Source organism: Harpia harpyja, chromosome 15 (assembly GCF_026419915.1).
Source record: "Harpia harpyja isolate bHarHar1 chromosome 15, bHarHar1 primary haplotype, whole genome shotgun sequence".
Lineage (NCBI taxonomy): Eukaryota > Metazoa > Chordata > Aves > Accipitriformes > Accipitridae > Harpia > Harpia harpyja.
In genome coordinates this window covers 28,896,112-28,911,426 of record NC_068954.1, presented here as the reverse complement: position 1 = coordinate 28,911,426, position 15,315 = coordinate 28,896,112, and the positions used below count along the sequence as shown (strand labels likewise).

At 55.3% G+C, this 15,315-nt stretch overlaps 1 protein-coding gene across 1 annotated transcript; it reads right to left on the bottom strand.

The window, feature by feature from the left end:
• Window positions 1–9,527: 9,527 nt before the first annotated feature.
• On the bottom strand, window positions 9,528–14,957 carry LOC128151857 (keratin, type II cytoskeletal 1-like). The gene is made up of 7 exons (XM_052809583.1): window positions 13,821–14,957; window positions 12,213–12,430; window positions 11,523–11,583; window positions 10,798–10,893; window positions 10,275–10,439; window positions 10,060–10,185; window positions 9,528–9,752 (listed from the first exon to the last, which is right to left on the bottom strand). The coding sequence occupies exons 1-7, from the start codon at window positions 14,412–14,414 to the stop codon at window positions 9,528–9,530; spliced, it is 1,485 nt and encodes a 494-aa protein (XP_052665543.1). The 5' UTR covers window positions 14,415–14,957.
• Window positions 14,958–15,315: the final 358 nt, after the last annotated feature.

Here is a 15,315-nt window from a genome sequence, read left to right as displayed (position 1 = left end):
GGCTCGATCCGATGCCACAAGAGACTGAGCTTCCTCCACCTGCAGAGCTGGATCCTCTCCAGCCAGAGCTGCTGCCCCCACCAGAGCTCATCCCTCCACTGTGGGGGCTGCAGCTGCCGCTGCCAGAGCTGGATCCCCATCCTCCAGAGCTGTGGCCACCTCCAGACATGGAGCCTCCACTGCCTGAGCCGCCTCCTCCTCCACCAGACATGGACCCGCCACTGCCAGAACTGGATCCCCATCCTCCAGAGCTGTGGCCACCTCCAGACATGGAGCCTCCACTGCCTGAGCTTCCTCCTCCTCCTCCACAGATGGACCCGCCACTGCCAGAGCTCAATCCTCCATGACCTGAGCTTACTCCTCCACCTCCAGAGATGGACCCTCTCCGGCCAGAGCTGCTGCCCCCACCCGAGCTCATCTCTCCACTGTGGGGGCTGCATCTGCCACTGCCAGAGCTGGATCCCCATCCTCCAGAGCTGTGGCCACCTCCAGACATGGAGCCTCCACTGCCTGAGCCGCCTCCTCCTCCACCAGACATGGACCCGCCACTGCCAGAGCTGGAACCCCATCCTCCAGAGCTGTGGCCACCTCCAGACATGGAGCCTCCACTGCCTGAGCTTCCTCCTCCTCCTCCACAGATGGACCCGCCACTATCAGAGCTCAGTCCTCCATGACCTGAGCTTCCTCCTCCACCTCCAGAGATGGACCCTCTCCGGCCAGAGCTGCTGCCCCCACCCGAGCTCATCCCTCCACTGTGGGGGCTGCATCTGCCACTGCCAGAGCTGGATCCCCATCCTCCAGAGCTGTGGCCACCTCCAGACATGGAGCCTCCACTGCCTGAGCTTCCTCCTCCTCCTCCTCCACCTCCAGAGATGGACCCTCTCCGGCCAGAGCTGCTGCCCCCACCAGAGCTCATCCCTCCACTGTGGGGGCTGCATCTGCCACTGCCAGAGCTGGATCCCCATCCTCCAGAGCTGTGGCCACCTCCAGACATGGAGCCTCCACTGCCTGAGCTTCCTCCTCCTCCTCCACAGATGGACCCGCCACTATCAGAGCTCAGTCCTCCATGACCTGAGCTTCCTCCTCCACCTCCAGAGATGGACCCTCTCCGGCCAGAGCTGCTGCCCCCACCAGAGCTCATCCCTCCACTGTGGGGGCTGCAGCTGCCACTGCCAGAGCTGGATCCCCATCCTCCAGAGCTGTGGCCACCTCCAGACATGGAGCCTCCACTGCCTGAGCCTCCTCCTCCTCCTCCTCCACCTCCAGAGATGGACCCTCTCCGGCCAGAGCTGCTGCCCCCACCCGAGCTCATCCCTCCACCGTGGGGGCTGCATCTGCCGCTGCCAGAGCTGGATCCCCATCCTCCAGAGCTGTGGCCACCTCCGGACATGGAGCCTCCACTGCCTGAGCCGCCTCCTCCTCCACCTCCACCTCCAGAGATGGACCCTCTCCTTCCAGAGCTGCTGCCCCCACCAGAGCTCATCCCTCCACTGTGGGGGCTGCAGCTGCCACTGCCAGAGCTGGATCCCCATCCTCCAGAGCTGTGGCCACCTCTGGACATGGAGCCTCCACTGCCTGAACCTCCTCCTCCACAGATGGACCCACCACTGCCAGAGCTGGATCCCCATCCTCCAGAGCTGTGGCCACCTCCAGACATGGAGCCTCCACTGCCTGAGCTTTCTCCTCCTCGTCCTCCTGAGATGGACCCTCTCCGGCCAGAGCTGCTGCCCCCACCAGAGCTCATCCCTCCACCGTGGGGGCTGCATCTGCCACTGCCAGAGCTGGATCCCCATCCTCCAGAGCTGTGGCCACCTCCAGACATGGAGCCTCCACTGCCTGAGCTTCCTCCTCCTCCTCCTCCACCTCCAGAGATGGACCCTCTCCGGCCAGAGCTGCTGCCCCCACCAGAGCTCATCCCTCCACCGTGGGGGCTGCATCTGCCGCTGCCAGAGCTGGATCCCCATCCTCCAGAGCTGTGGCCACCTCCAGACATGGAGCCTCCACTGCCTGAGCCGCCTCCTCCTCCACCAGACATGGACCCGCCACTGCCAGAACTGGATCCCCATCCTCCAGAGCTGTGGCCACCTCCAGACATGGAGCCTCCACTGCCTGAGCTTCCTCCTCCTCCTCCACAGATGGACCCGCCACTGCCAGAGCTCAATCCTCCATGACCTGAGCTTACTCCTCCACCTCCAGAGATGGACCCTCTCCGGCCAGAGCTGCTGCCCCCACCCGAGCTCATCTCTCCACTGTGGGGGCTGCATCTGCCACTGCCAGAGCTGGATCCCCATCCTCCAGAGCTGTGGCCACCTCCAGACATGGAGCCTCCACTGCCTGAGCCGCCTCCTCCTCCACCAGACATGGACCCGCCACTGCCAGAGCTGGAACCCCATCCTCCAGAGCTGTGGCCACCTCCAGACATGGAGCCTCCACTGCCTGAGCTTCCTCCTCCTCCTCCACAGATGGACCCGCCACTATCAGAGCTCAGTCCTCCATGACCTGAGCTTCCTCCTCCACCTCCAGAGATGGACCCTCTCCGGCCAGAGCTGCTGCCCCCACCAGAGCTCATCCCTCCACTGTGGGGGCTGCAGCTGCCACTGCCAGAGCTGGATCCCCATCCTCCAGAGCTGTGGCCACCTCCAGACATGGAGCCTCCACTGCCTGAGCCTCCTCCTCCTCCTCCTCCACCTCCAGAGATGGACCCTCTCCGGCCAGAGCTGCTGCCCCCACCCGAGCTCATCCCTCCACCGTGGGGGCTGCATCTGCCGCTGCCAGAGCTGGATCCCCATCCTCCAGAGCTGTGGCCACCTCCGGACATGGAGCCTCCACTGCCTGAGCCGCCTCCTCCTCCACCTCCACCTCCAGAGATGGACCCTCTCCTTCCAGAGCTGCTGCCCCCACCAGAGCTCATCCCTCCACTGTGGGGGCTGCAGCTGCCACTGCCAGAGCTGGATCCCCATCCTCCAGAGCTGTGGCCACCTCCAGACATGGAGCCTCCACTGCCTGAACCTCCTCCTCCACAGATGGACCCACCACTGCCAGAGCTGGATCCCCATCCTCCAGAGCTGTGGCCACCTCCAGACATGGAGCCTCCACTGCCTGAGCTTTCTCCTCCTCGTCCTCCTGAGATGGACCCTCTCCGGCCAGAGCTGCTGCCCCCACCAGAGCTCATCCCTCCACTGTGGGGGCTGCAGCTGCCACTGCCAGAGCTGGATCCCCATCCTCCAGAGCTGTGGCCACCTCCAGACATGGAGCCTCCACTGCCTGAGCCGCCTCCTCCTCCACCAGACATGGACCCGCCACTGCCAGAGCTGGATCCCCATCCTCCAGAGCTGTGGCCACCTCCGGACATGGAGCCTCCACTGCCTGAGCCTCCTCCTCCTCCTCCACAGATTGACCCGCCACTGCCAGAGCTCAATCCTCCATGACCTGAGCTTCCTCCTCCAGCTCCAGAGATGGACCCTCTCCGGCCAGAGCTACTGCCCCCACCCGAGCTCATCCCTCCACCGTGGGGGCTGCATCTGCCGCTGCCAGAGCTGGATCCCCATCCTCCAGAGCTGTGGCCACCTCCAGACATGGAGCCTCCACTGCCTGAGCCTCCTCCTCCTCCACCTCCAGAGATGGACCCTCTCCTTCCAGAGCTGCTGCCCCCACCAGAGCTCATCCCTCCACTGTGGGGGCTGCAGCTGCCACTGCCAGAGCTGGATCCCCATCCTCCAGAGCTGTGGCCACCTCCGGACATGGAGCCTCCACTGCCAGAGCCTCCTCCTCCTCCTCCACAGATGGACCCGCCACTGCCAGTGCTCAATCCTCCATGACCTGAGCTTCCTCCTCCACCTCCAGAGATGGACCCTCTCCGGCCAGAGCTACTGCCCCCACCCGAGCTCATCCCTCCACCGTGGGGGCTGCATCTGCCGCTGCCAGAGCTGGATCCCCATCCTCCAGAGCTGTGGCCACCTCCAGACATGGAGCCTCCACTGCCTGAGCCTCCTCCTCCTCCACCTCCACCTCCAGAGATGGACCCTCTCCTTCCAGAGCTGCTGCCCCCACCAGAGCTCATCCCTCCACTGTGGGGGCTGCAGCTGCCACTGCCAGAGCTGGATCCCCATCCTCCAGAGCTGTGTCCACCTCCGGACATGGAGCCTCCACTGCCTGAACCTCCTCCTCCACAGATGGACCCACCACTGCCAGAGCTGGATCCCCATCCTCCAGAGCTGTGGCCACCTCCAGACATGGAGCCTCCACTGCCTGAGCTTTCTCCTCCTCGTCCTCCTGAGATGGACCCTCTCCGGCCAGAGCTGCTGCCCCCACCAGAGCTCATCCCTCCACTGTGGGGGCTGCAGCTGCCACTGCCAGAGCTGGAACCCCATCCTCCAGAGCTGTGGCCACCTCCAGACATGGAGCCTCCACTGCCTGAGCTTCCTCCTCCTCCTCCACAGATGGACCCGCCACTATCAGAGCTCAGTCCTCCATGACCTGAGCTTCCTCCTCCACCTCCAGAGATGGACCCTCTCCGGCCAGAGCTGCTGCCCCCACCAGAGCTCATCCCTCCACTGTGGGGGCTGCATCTGCCACTGCCAGAGCTGGATCCCCATCCTCCAGAGCTGTGGCCACCTCCAGACATGGAGCCTCCACTGCCTGAGCCGCCTCCTCCTCCACCAGACATGGACCCGCCACTGCCAGAGCTGGATCCCCATCCTCCAGAGCTGTGGCCACCTCCGGACATGGAGCCTCCACTGCCTGAGCCTCCTCCTCCTCCTCCACAGATGGACCCGCCACTGCCAGAGCTCAATCCTCCATGACCTGAGCTTCCTCCTCCACCTCCAGAGATGGACCCTCTCCGGCCAGAGCTACTGCCCCCACCAGAGCTCATCCCTCCACTGTGGGGGCTGCAGCTGCCGCTGCCAGAGCTGGATCCCCATCCTCCAGAGCTGTGGCCACCTCCAGACATGGAGCCTCCACTGCCTGAGCCTCCTCCTCCTCCACCTCCAGAGATGGACCCTCTCCTTCCAGAGCTGCTGCCCCCACCAGAGCTCATCCCTCCACTGTGGGGGCTGCAGCTGCCACTGCCAGAGCTGGATCCCCATCCTCCAGAGCTGTGGCCACCTCCGGACATGGAGCCTCCACTGCCAGAGCCTCCTCCTCCTCCTCCACAGATGGACCCGCCACTGCCAGTGCTCAATCCTCCATGGCCTGAGCTTCCTCCTCCACCTCCAGAGATGGACCCTCTCCGGCCAGAGCTGCTGCCCCCACCCGAGCTCATCCCTCCACCGTGGGGGCTGCATCTGCCGCTGCCAGAGCTGGATCCCCATCCTCCAGAGCTGTGGCCACCTCCAGACATGGAGCCTCCACTGCCTGAGCCTCCTCCTCCTCCACCTCCACCTCCAGAGATGGACCCTCTCCTTCCAGAGCTGCTGCCCCCACCAGAGCTCATCCCTCCACTGTGGGGGCTGCAGCTGCCACTGCCAGAGCTGGATCCCCATCCTCCAGAGCTGTGGCCACCTCCGGACATGGAGCCTCCACTGCCTGAACCTCCTCCTCCACAGATGGACCCACCACTGCCAGAGCTGGATCCCCATCCTCCAGAGCTGTGGCCACCTCCAGACATGGAGCCTCCACTGCCTGAGCTTTCTCCTCCTCGTCCTCCTGAGATGGACCCTCTCCGGCCAGAGCTGCTGCCCCCACCAGAGCTCATCCCTCCACTGTGGGGGCTGCATCTGCCACTGCCAGAGCTGGATCCCCATCCTCCAGAGCTGTGGCCACCTCCAGACATGGAGCCTCCACTGCCTGAGCTTCTTCCTCCTCCTCCTCCACCTCCAGAGATGGACCCTCTCCGGCCAGAGCTGCTGCCCCCACCAGAGCTCATCCCTCCACTGTGGGGGCTGCATCTGCCACTGCCAGAGCTGGAGCCCCATCCTCCAGAGCTGTGGCCACCTCCAGACATGGAGCCTCCACTGCCTGAGCTTCCTCCTCCTCCTCCTCCACCTCCAGAGATGGACCCTCTCCGGCCAGAGCTGCTGCCCCCACCCGAGCTCATCCCTCCACCGTGGGGGCTGCATCTGCCGCTGCCAGAGCTGGATCCCCATCCTCCAGAGCTGTGGCCACCTCCGGACATGGAGCCTCCACTGCCTGAGCCGCCTCCTCCTCCACCAGACATGGACCCGCCACTGCCAGAGCTGGATCCCCATCCTCCAGAGCTGTGGCCACCTCCAGACATGGAGCCTCCACTGCCTGAGCTTCCTCCTCCTGCTCCACAGATGGACCCGCCACTATCAGAGCTCAGTCCTCCATGACCTGAGCTTCCTCCTCCACCTCCAGAGATGGACCCTCTCCGGCCAGAGCTGCTGCCCCCACCAGAGCTCATCCCTCCACTGTGGGGGCTGCAGCTGCCGCTGCCAGAGCTGGATCCCCATCCTCCAGAGCTGTGGCCACCTCCAGACATGGAGCCTCCACTGCCTGAGCCTCCTCCTCCTCCTCCACAGATGGACCCGCCACTGCCAGAGCTCAATCCTCCATGACCTGAGCTTCCTCCTCCACCTCCAGAGATGGACCCTCTCCGGCCATAGCTACTGCCCCCACCCGAGCTCATCCCTCCACCGTGGGGGCTGCATCTGCCGCTGCCAGAGCTGGATCCCCATCCTCCAGAGCTGTGGCCACCTCCAGACGTGGAGCCTCCACTGCCTGAGCTTCCTCCTCCTCCTCCTCCACCTCCAGAGATGGACCCTCTCCGGCCAGAGCTGCTGCCCCCACCAGAGCTCATCCCTCCACTGTGGGGGCTGCATCTGCCGCTGCCAGAGCTGGATCCCCATCCTCCAGAGCTGTGGCCACCTCCAGACATGGAGCCTCCACTGCCTGAGCCGCCTCCTCCTCCACCAGACATGGACCCGCCACTGCCAGAGCTGGATCCCCATCCTCCAGAGCTGTGGCCACCTCCGGACATGGAGCCTCCACTGCCTGAGCCTCCTCCTCCTCCTCCACAGATGGACCCGCCACTGCCAGTGCTCAATCCTCCATGACCTGAGCTTCCTCCTCCACCTCCAGAGATGGACCCTCTCCGGCCAGAGCTACTGCCCCCACCCGAGCTCATCCCTCCACCGTGGGGGCTGCATCTGCCGCTGCCAGAGCTGGATCCCCATCCTCCAGAGCTGTGGCCACCTCCGGACATGGAGCCTCCACTGCCTGAACCTCCTCCTCCACAGATGGACCCACCACTGCCAGAGCTGGATCCCCATCCTCCAGAGCTGTGGCCACCTCCAGACATGGAGCCTCCACTGCCTGAACCTCCTCCTCCACAGATGGACCCACCACTGCCAGAGCTGGATCCCCATCCTCCAGAGCTGTGGCCACCTCCAGACATGGAGCCTCCACTGCCTGAGCTTCCTCCTCCTCCTCCTCCACCTCCAGAGATGGACCCTCTCCGGCCAGAGCTGCTGCCCCCACCAGAGCTCATCCCTCCACTGTGGGGGCTGCAGCTGCCACTGCCAGAGCTGGAGCCCCATCCTCCAGAGCTGTGGCCACCTCCAGACATGGAGCCTCCACTGCCTGAGCCTCCTCCTCCTCCTCCACAGATGGACCCGCCACTGCCAGAGCTGGATCCCCATCCTCCAGAGCTGTGGCCACCTCCAGACATGGAGCCTCCACTGCCTGAGCTTCCTCCTCCTCCTCCACAGATAGACTCGCCACTGCCAGAGCTGGATCCCCATCCTCCAGAGCTGTGGCCACCTCCGGACATGGAGCCTCCACTGCCTGAGCCTCCTCCTCCTCCTCCACAAATGGACCCGCCACTGCCAGAGCTCAATCCTCCATGACTAGAGCTTCCTCCTCCACCTCCAGAGATGGACCCTCTCCGGCCAGAGCTGCTGCCCCCACCCGAGCTCATCCCTCCACTGTGGGGGCTGCATCTGCCACTGCCAGAGCTGGATCCCCATCCTCCAGAGCTGTGGCCACCTCCAGACATGGAGCCTCCACTGCCTGAACCTCCTCCTCCACAGACGGACCCACCACTGCCAGAGCTGGATCCCCATCCTCCAGAGCTGTGGCCACCTCCAGACATGGAGCCTCCACTGCCTGAGCTTCCTCCTCCTCCACCTCCAGAGACGGACCCTCTCCGGCCAGAGCTGCTGCCCCCACCAGAGCTCATCCCTCCACTGTGGGGGCTGCATCTGCCACTGCCAGAGCTGGATCCCCATCCTCCAGAGCTGTGGCCACCTCCAGACATGGAGCCTCCACTGCCTGAGCCGCCTCCTCCTCCACCAGACATGGACCCGCCACTGCCAGAGCTGGATCCCCATCCTCCAGAGCTGTGGCCACCTCCGGACATGGAGCCTCCACTGCCTGAGCCTCCTCCTCCTCCTCCACAGATGGACCCGCCACTGCCAGAGCTGGATCCCCATCCTCCAGAGCTGTGGCCACCTCCAGACATGGAGCCTCCACTGCCTGAGCTTCCTCCTCCTCCTCCTCCACCTCCAGAGATGGACCCTCTCCGGCCAGAGCTGCTGCCCCCACCAGAGCTCATCCCTCCACCGTGGGGGCTGCATCTGCCGCTGCCAGAGCTGGATCCCCATCCTCCAGAGCTGTGGCCACCTTCTCGCACCACCTTCTCGCTTTTCAGGTTTCCAGATCCTACTGCAAAGATTCCTCTAGCACTGGCACCGTGGTCAATGACACCTGTAAGAAGTAGAAATGATGTCCAACTTATTCTTTTTACTCAAAATATTTTAAGCCCAGCTGATATAATACTTATGTATGTCCATCATTGTGTGTACTGTAGTGGTCCTTGTCATATGTTTGGAAACGCGCAACAAGGGTCTTCATTAGTAGATTTTCCTGTGAAATATTTTCTCATGTGGTTCTGGCTTTATTAGCTTTTATTTTACATAACTTACATCTCTACTCCATACGTTAACAGTTAGTGCAGCACTTCCTTTAAGAAGGCCAAATGTACAGGTTTCTCTCTCCTTTAGCTGGCCCCCAATTTCCACAAGTTTCAGGACTCAATTTCTTTTCCTTCAGTTCTGACATGCACTGCATAGACCTATAGAATAAGTGAGGTGTTTCCCACTTCCTACAGATTTGGTTGAACTTAGCCAACAAGTTCCAAGGTCAGTAGCTCAATGTTGGCATATTAATGCATATACACATGTATTCACACACACACTCACAAGGGACTGCCCTTTCCTTCATTTCCCTAGGGAACTCAGAATGGAGCTAAGATAGGTTGTTCTGATGGTAGGTGTTAAGTACCACAGACAACAAAACGGTAACAGTGCTTTGTTAAAAAACCAAAGCAAAGCCTTGAGATACTTACAGATTGTGGCTGGTGAGCCTTCCTGTATCCTGTGAAGGGAAAGTGACACTGAGATAATGCATCCCATAAAAGTAAAAGTCAGGCTAGGCTCTATCAGTAAGCCAATGAAAGAGGTCACTCCTTCCAGGCAGCGATTCATCCTGGAGATCTAAGTGACAGGTTGAAGAATGGGACGCACTGCTTTGTACAGGTGCCTCTATCCAGGATGAATAGTTTGTACCTACCTGGTCTCCTCCTCCTCAAGAAGTGATCTATACATGGCAATTTCAATATCCAGGGCCATTTTCACGCTCAGGAGCTCCTGATAATCATGAAGAAGGCGAGTGAGATCATCTTTGGCCTGCTGCAGGGCATTTTCCAAATCCTGAAGCTTTTGCTGGCCATCTGTGATGGCAGAGCTCCCACGCTGCTCAGCATCTTTAATGGTTTCTTGGAGGCTGTTATTCTGCAGAAGACAAAAACAGAACATGTCCATTTCCCTTCTACGGGACTGGGATTTTCAAACCCTTCTGGCAGTCCCTGGAAATTAAAAGATCTGCCTCAATGACCAAACTTGGAAGATGTATTAGACTGGGTAAATTAACCCAAATTAAATCCCAATGTAGACAGCCAAAATCTAAATCTGCTTCATTTTGAAGAGAAAACGTCATTTCTAGGTTTGCCTCCAAAGGATGGGCTATGTTGTACTGCACTGAGTCCCCATGTAAAAGTGACTTTAAAAGTTTAGTCATGTTGGAAAGTATCAGCTTTACCTTTCTCCTTGCAATTTCAATTTCTTGTTGTAGTCTTTGGATCTGCCTGATAAGTTCCTGGATTTCCTGATAACTGTTCCTCAGTTGCTCACGTTGATTTACCCACATGTTCTGAAGGTCCTGGTACTGATGTGCAGAGAAGAGAACAGACATTTTTGGTTTCTTTTCCACTGAGCAGACAGACTTGCCTCCCCATCTTATCAATGTTTACTCACCCTGCCCTGATACATGGCATCTACTTCAGCTTTGCTTCTCTGAGCAATTGTCTCATACTCCTGCCTGACTTCTTCAATGATGCCATCCATGTTCAGTTCTCTATGGTTGTCCATGGACAGAATGACATTGGTGTTGCCAACTACTGTTTGCAGCTGGGACAGCTCCTGCAAGGAAAAAAATTTTGGATTTTAACAGTTCATGTGAGCAGTCCGGGTTGTGTTACGAGGAAAGAAATGGCACCCTCTGGCCAGTTACCCACTGGAACTTCCCTACCTGCATCCCCCAGCTCCTATTGTTCCACCACCAGTTTTAGTTTTCAAGTGTCTCTTCCAGGTTTCGTGACACGCCAGACCCCCTTTTCACTCACAGATGAAAAGGACTTTATAAGATCAAAGGCCAAGGATGATCCACTCTCCACAACACTCTGCAATGTCCTGTTCAGGTGAAATTTCTGAAAACCTCCGAAAGATACACGCCCTTCAAGACCTGAGGATAAGATTTTCATCTGAGAAGCATACTCACAGCTTCATGTAAGCATCTAAGGAACTCAAGATCCTGCTTCAGTATTTCCACCCGAACATCAAACTCCATTTTTCCCATGTAGGCACTGTCCAGTTCCTGTAAAAAAAGCCATAGGCATATTTGTATTGCTTTGATGCTTGGCAAACTCTCCACTGAAGTGCAATTCTCACAAGACTTGGTACATTTCTTTAAAGCCTTCATTCCTGGAGTCAAACAATGGCCCATGAAGCTCAGCTTTCATTTGAAAAGCAATTGGAACAAAGGGAACATTTCTAACTCTTAGAAGAAAAGAATGGCTTAGAAACAAGCAAAATAGCTGTGGCAATAAATGTGTTCCTGGAGAAAATGCAAAATGTAGAAACATAGACTTCATTAATTCTTCTAATAAAAAGTTGTCTACATTTTCTCTTCTCCTATCTAAGCCATCTATAGATATTATTTAACCCCTAATAACAATCTCTCACCCAGATTGTGACTGAGTGAATAGAGAAAGAGAAAAAGACTGGCACTTTTTAAATACTCATCTTACAAAGGACTGATTCAGTCTCTAGAGGAAATGATTTCTCTCCAGTCTTGCAGTAAAAAGCTCAGGTTTTCGATGACTTCAGTTAGACGGGAGCGAGACGAAGTTAAGCAAAGACCCTGGTTTTGAAAACCTCAACACCACCCAGTTATTGCTTTATTTCTGAGGCTGTGATTTAGCTCAATGTCTTGGATTACTTCACCTTTTTAAGCTCCACAAACTCCTCTTCTTTAGATGCGCGCTTGTTGATCTCGTCCTCGAATCTGTTACAGCAGAGAAAAGAAATAGGTAGCTCATGGCCTGCCTTTCTTTTTCAGTCAAGTGGGCCAGAAACCAAAGGGAATCATCCAGAAAGGGAATGTGTCAAGTTTTCATTTAACTGCAATTTCTGGCAGCTGCAAAGGCAATTGCAAACCCTCTGCAGAACTATATGCTAAGTTAGCCTACAAAATGTGGCTAATATAGATTGATATACATCAGTTCTAACAGCCTTGTAATTCTGAACTAAACTTCCCCTATTTCAGAACTGTGGACATATATTTTTTGGGTGTAGCTAAACCAGGAGTGACTGTTCTCAACTTGACCCCAGTGGTAAGGAGTCCTGGGTTACTCATTGCCTGGGGGAGGAAGGGCATGAAGGAGGACAGGAGGAGAAAAGAGTGGGATAGATCTGCAGGGCCTTTGATTTTCCTCTTACTGTTCTGGGTTCTACCAAATCTGCTTTAGTCTTCCAGTATCAAAGTCAAGTCCCATAATGAACCTACTGCAGAGTAGTGCTACAATGGCTACAAAACTCTTGAAGGTGTGAAGCTAAGCTATGCCATCCCAGGGCATGATTAGCATTGCCTTGGAAAATTCCAGTATGCTTTTTCCCAGACGTGTGATTATTCACCTCTTTTTATAATCTTCAACAAGCTGAAGCATATTATAAGCTTCTGGATCCAGCTGCTCCTTCTGGCTCTGGAGCATTTCTAGCTGCCTCTGCAGGTTGCTGATGTAAGATTGGAAGAAAGAGGTGATATTTCTGCTCTCCTCCGGTCGGGCACTTTGCTGCTGCAGAAGTTCCCATTTGGCCAGCAGAGCCTGGTTCTGCCGCTCAAGACATTGAACCTGAAAGGCAAAGCAGAAGAGTGTCTCAGCCACTGGAAAGCACTGGGGGAAACACTGACATCAGCATAAGTCCCTATAGCAAAACAAATCCTAATTAATGTTTCCAACACAGTAACATCTAAAGGTTTTGCCAGGTGGGACCAACTGTAGTTACACTGGTACCAACACGGGAGGCAGCTTAGACTAACAGGGGACACACCTCTTTTTTCCCAATGTGTTGCCTAAGAAGGGCATGATTTTACCGCTGCTTCTCAAAGCTGATACTGAAATCTTTGCTGGCTTTTCATCTCTTAAATGCACAATATTTAGGGAGATGATTGGGGTGGAGGGAGACTTCAGCTGTTTCTGAAGTACCTTAGACACCCAAATACATGAGAAGAATTATCCCCCTCTCAGAAGACCACATGGGACCACTCTCTTCCTAGATATACCTTGCCTTAGAGAAGAAGGTCAGAAAAACCTATAACATGCAGAGCTAGTATTTTTGGAAACCAGAGGGATAGCATCTCTTCAGCTGGGACACTGAACAGGTTATAACCTGGAAGACAACATCCAGAAAGTTTAAAAAAAAAAAAAAAAAGTGTTAAAGGAAAGGTGCTCCTATTTTTCAGGACTAAGCATGTTTAAAACTTCTGGGTGTAACCAACACCTTTTCGGTAGGGTAATACAAGAAGCCTTTAAGTCTTCACATGTAACAAATAATACAAGCTTCCACACTACGCAGAGACACATGTCACCACTCAAAGGCACATGTCAGGTCTGCATGGGTGGAAGTGTTTTTGTGGCCGTTTTGTTCCTGTGTCTGTGAGTAGAAACGAAAGAGAAGATGACGGCAGACAGAGGTGGAAGTATTGTAGTGTAAACCAAGAAAGAGGTAAAGAAGAAAGATGTGGGGGCCACAGGCCACCTGAAAGAGGCTAGGACCTCCAAGCAAAGAAGCAATTTGTTTTGTAATTCAGAGAAATGCAACATTTTGCTTTGCTTGAGAAAAAGAAACAGAACACTTCAAGGATGTCCAAGTCCATCACCCATTTTTTCTGCTAGCATCAACGATTCCCAGGCACCAGAATATTACTAGCCATGCAGAAACCCTTTTCCTCAAAAGAGAAGTCACTTAACGTGTCGGTGACATCCCAGTAGTTTGTTATTGTCCTGCCACAAAAGGCGACTCAGATACTTATCCCAGGGCTAAATGTAAGTGATTCATGCAGCGGCGTTTATAGCAAGCTATTAAAAACTTCACACCAGCACAAGGGAATCTAGCCAATGCTGTGATTTGGGGGGGGAGAATATGCAATGTAAAGGTGTCCCCATGCCTCACACAGGCAGAGCAGCACTTCTTATATTTCCCCCTTCCAGATAACAAGTAAAAAAGAGAACAGGGACTCACCTTATTGATGAATGATGCAAATTTGTTGTTGAGAGCCTTAATCTGCTCTTTCTCATCTGACCGCACTCTCTGGAACTCGGGGTCAACTTGTACTTGTATTGGCCTCAGCAGGTTGGTGTTGACATGGACTTCCCCAATGCCTCTGCCAACACCAGCCTGCCCAAAACCCTGTCCAGCCCCTTGTTCACCAAAGGCACTTCCACCAAAGCCTCCTCCAAGCACCTCCCTGCCTGAACTTCTGCCACACATGCTACCAAGCCCTGCTTCACCACCTTGAAAAGCTCCCACAAAATATCCTCTTCTACCAAAGCCCCTATCAAGATGTCTCCTACCACCAAATCCCAGGCACCTCCCATAGCCTCCTCCTTCTCCTCCATAGCCTCCACCAGTAGAAACATCCCTAAACCCACCAAGGTTGTGGAGACTCCTGCTGCCATAACCATACCCATACCCATAACCACTGTACCTTTCTTCTCCTCTATTGTCTTCACAATAGCTTACGGTAGATGAACTTCTCCCACCACCCAGTCTGCCACAGTGAGCAGAAAAAGAACTGAAATTCCCATCCCCAAATCGGTAGAAATGTTGGCTCATAGCGTCGCTTTCAGAGCGTTAAGAGAAGGCGAGAGCACAGGCAGGGAAGGTTCTGAAGCAGGAGGAGAAATGAGAGTGAAGGATCCTCAGCTCCTCTGGTGGGGGTGACAGAAGTTCTCCTTTATACGTTCTGGAGGAGTTAGTCTCCATTCCGTGGTAATTAGCAGGTCTGTTAATGTTGTTATTGGGTTTGGTTCATCAGGCAGCAATTAACGGCTGCCTGAAGAGAGGTCAGAGTAAACACCACACACCAGTGGAGGAATTGTGAAATTCCCCAAATCCTGCTTGACTCATGAGCTTTGTTCAGATGAGATTTCCTTATCTCATTAGCCTGCCCTCCGTCATTAATTACAGTTCACGCAGTTATCCATGCACATTACCATGGTTTGTTCTCTCTCAAATTTCCCCACCTCTTTTGGCATTTCATTTCATGAGACAGAAGGCCTTGATATTGTCCTCATATTGACTTCAGGGTAGCTCACCTTGCTTCACCACGTCATCAGGAGTACCTACTACAGAAAGCAAAGACTATTGCTCCCTTAGCTTCCCATTCTCTCTTTTCTGTCATTCCCAGTATATCCACCCAAGAGTAAGTATTACTTCTGAAGGGCTGCAGGGAGAGGGAAGGTGTTGAGATCTGGCCTTCTTGCTAATTGCATAAAAAAAATTTGCCTTTGGCTCATAAAGGTGAAATAGCATCTAGAAACCAGAAAAAATGGAATCTCTCTGTATCAATTTTAGCTTTAAGTAAATGGATACAGAGTTTTAAATGTAAAAGAGAAAGCTCTGAGATAAACTTTAATCAATTAAAGTAGACATTTGACTATTAAAGATTAAGACGAGGTCACCTTAGGGAACAGATGACCCATCACTTCCATACATTAGGACTCTTGGCCCTTCT

What these genes read in the sequence shown, in the direction of transcription:
- LOC128151857 (XM_052809583.1), bottom strand. Translation starts at nt 14,414, where the DNA reads ATGAGCCAACATTTCTACCGATTTGGGGATGGGAATTTCAGTTCTTTT. An exon ending in TTGCATCATTCATCAATAAG is followed by an intron (nt 12,431 to 13,820) that starts GTGAGTCCCTGT and finishes TTTGCCTTTCAG; the next exon opens with GTTCAATGTCTTGAGCGGCA. An exon ending in TTGAAATTGCAAGGAGAAAG is followed by an intron (nt 9,753 to 10,059) that starts GTAAAGCTGATA and finishes TGTCTTCTGCAG; the next exon opens with AATAACAGCCTCCAAGAAAC.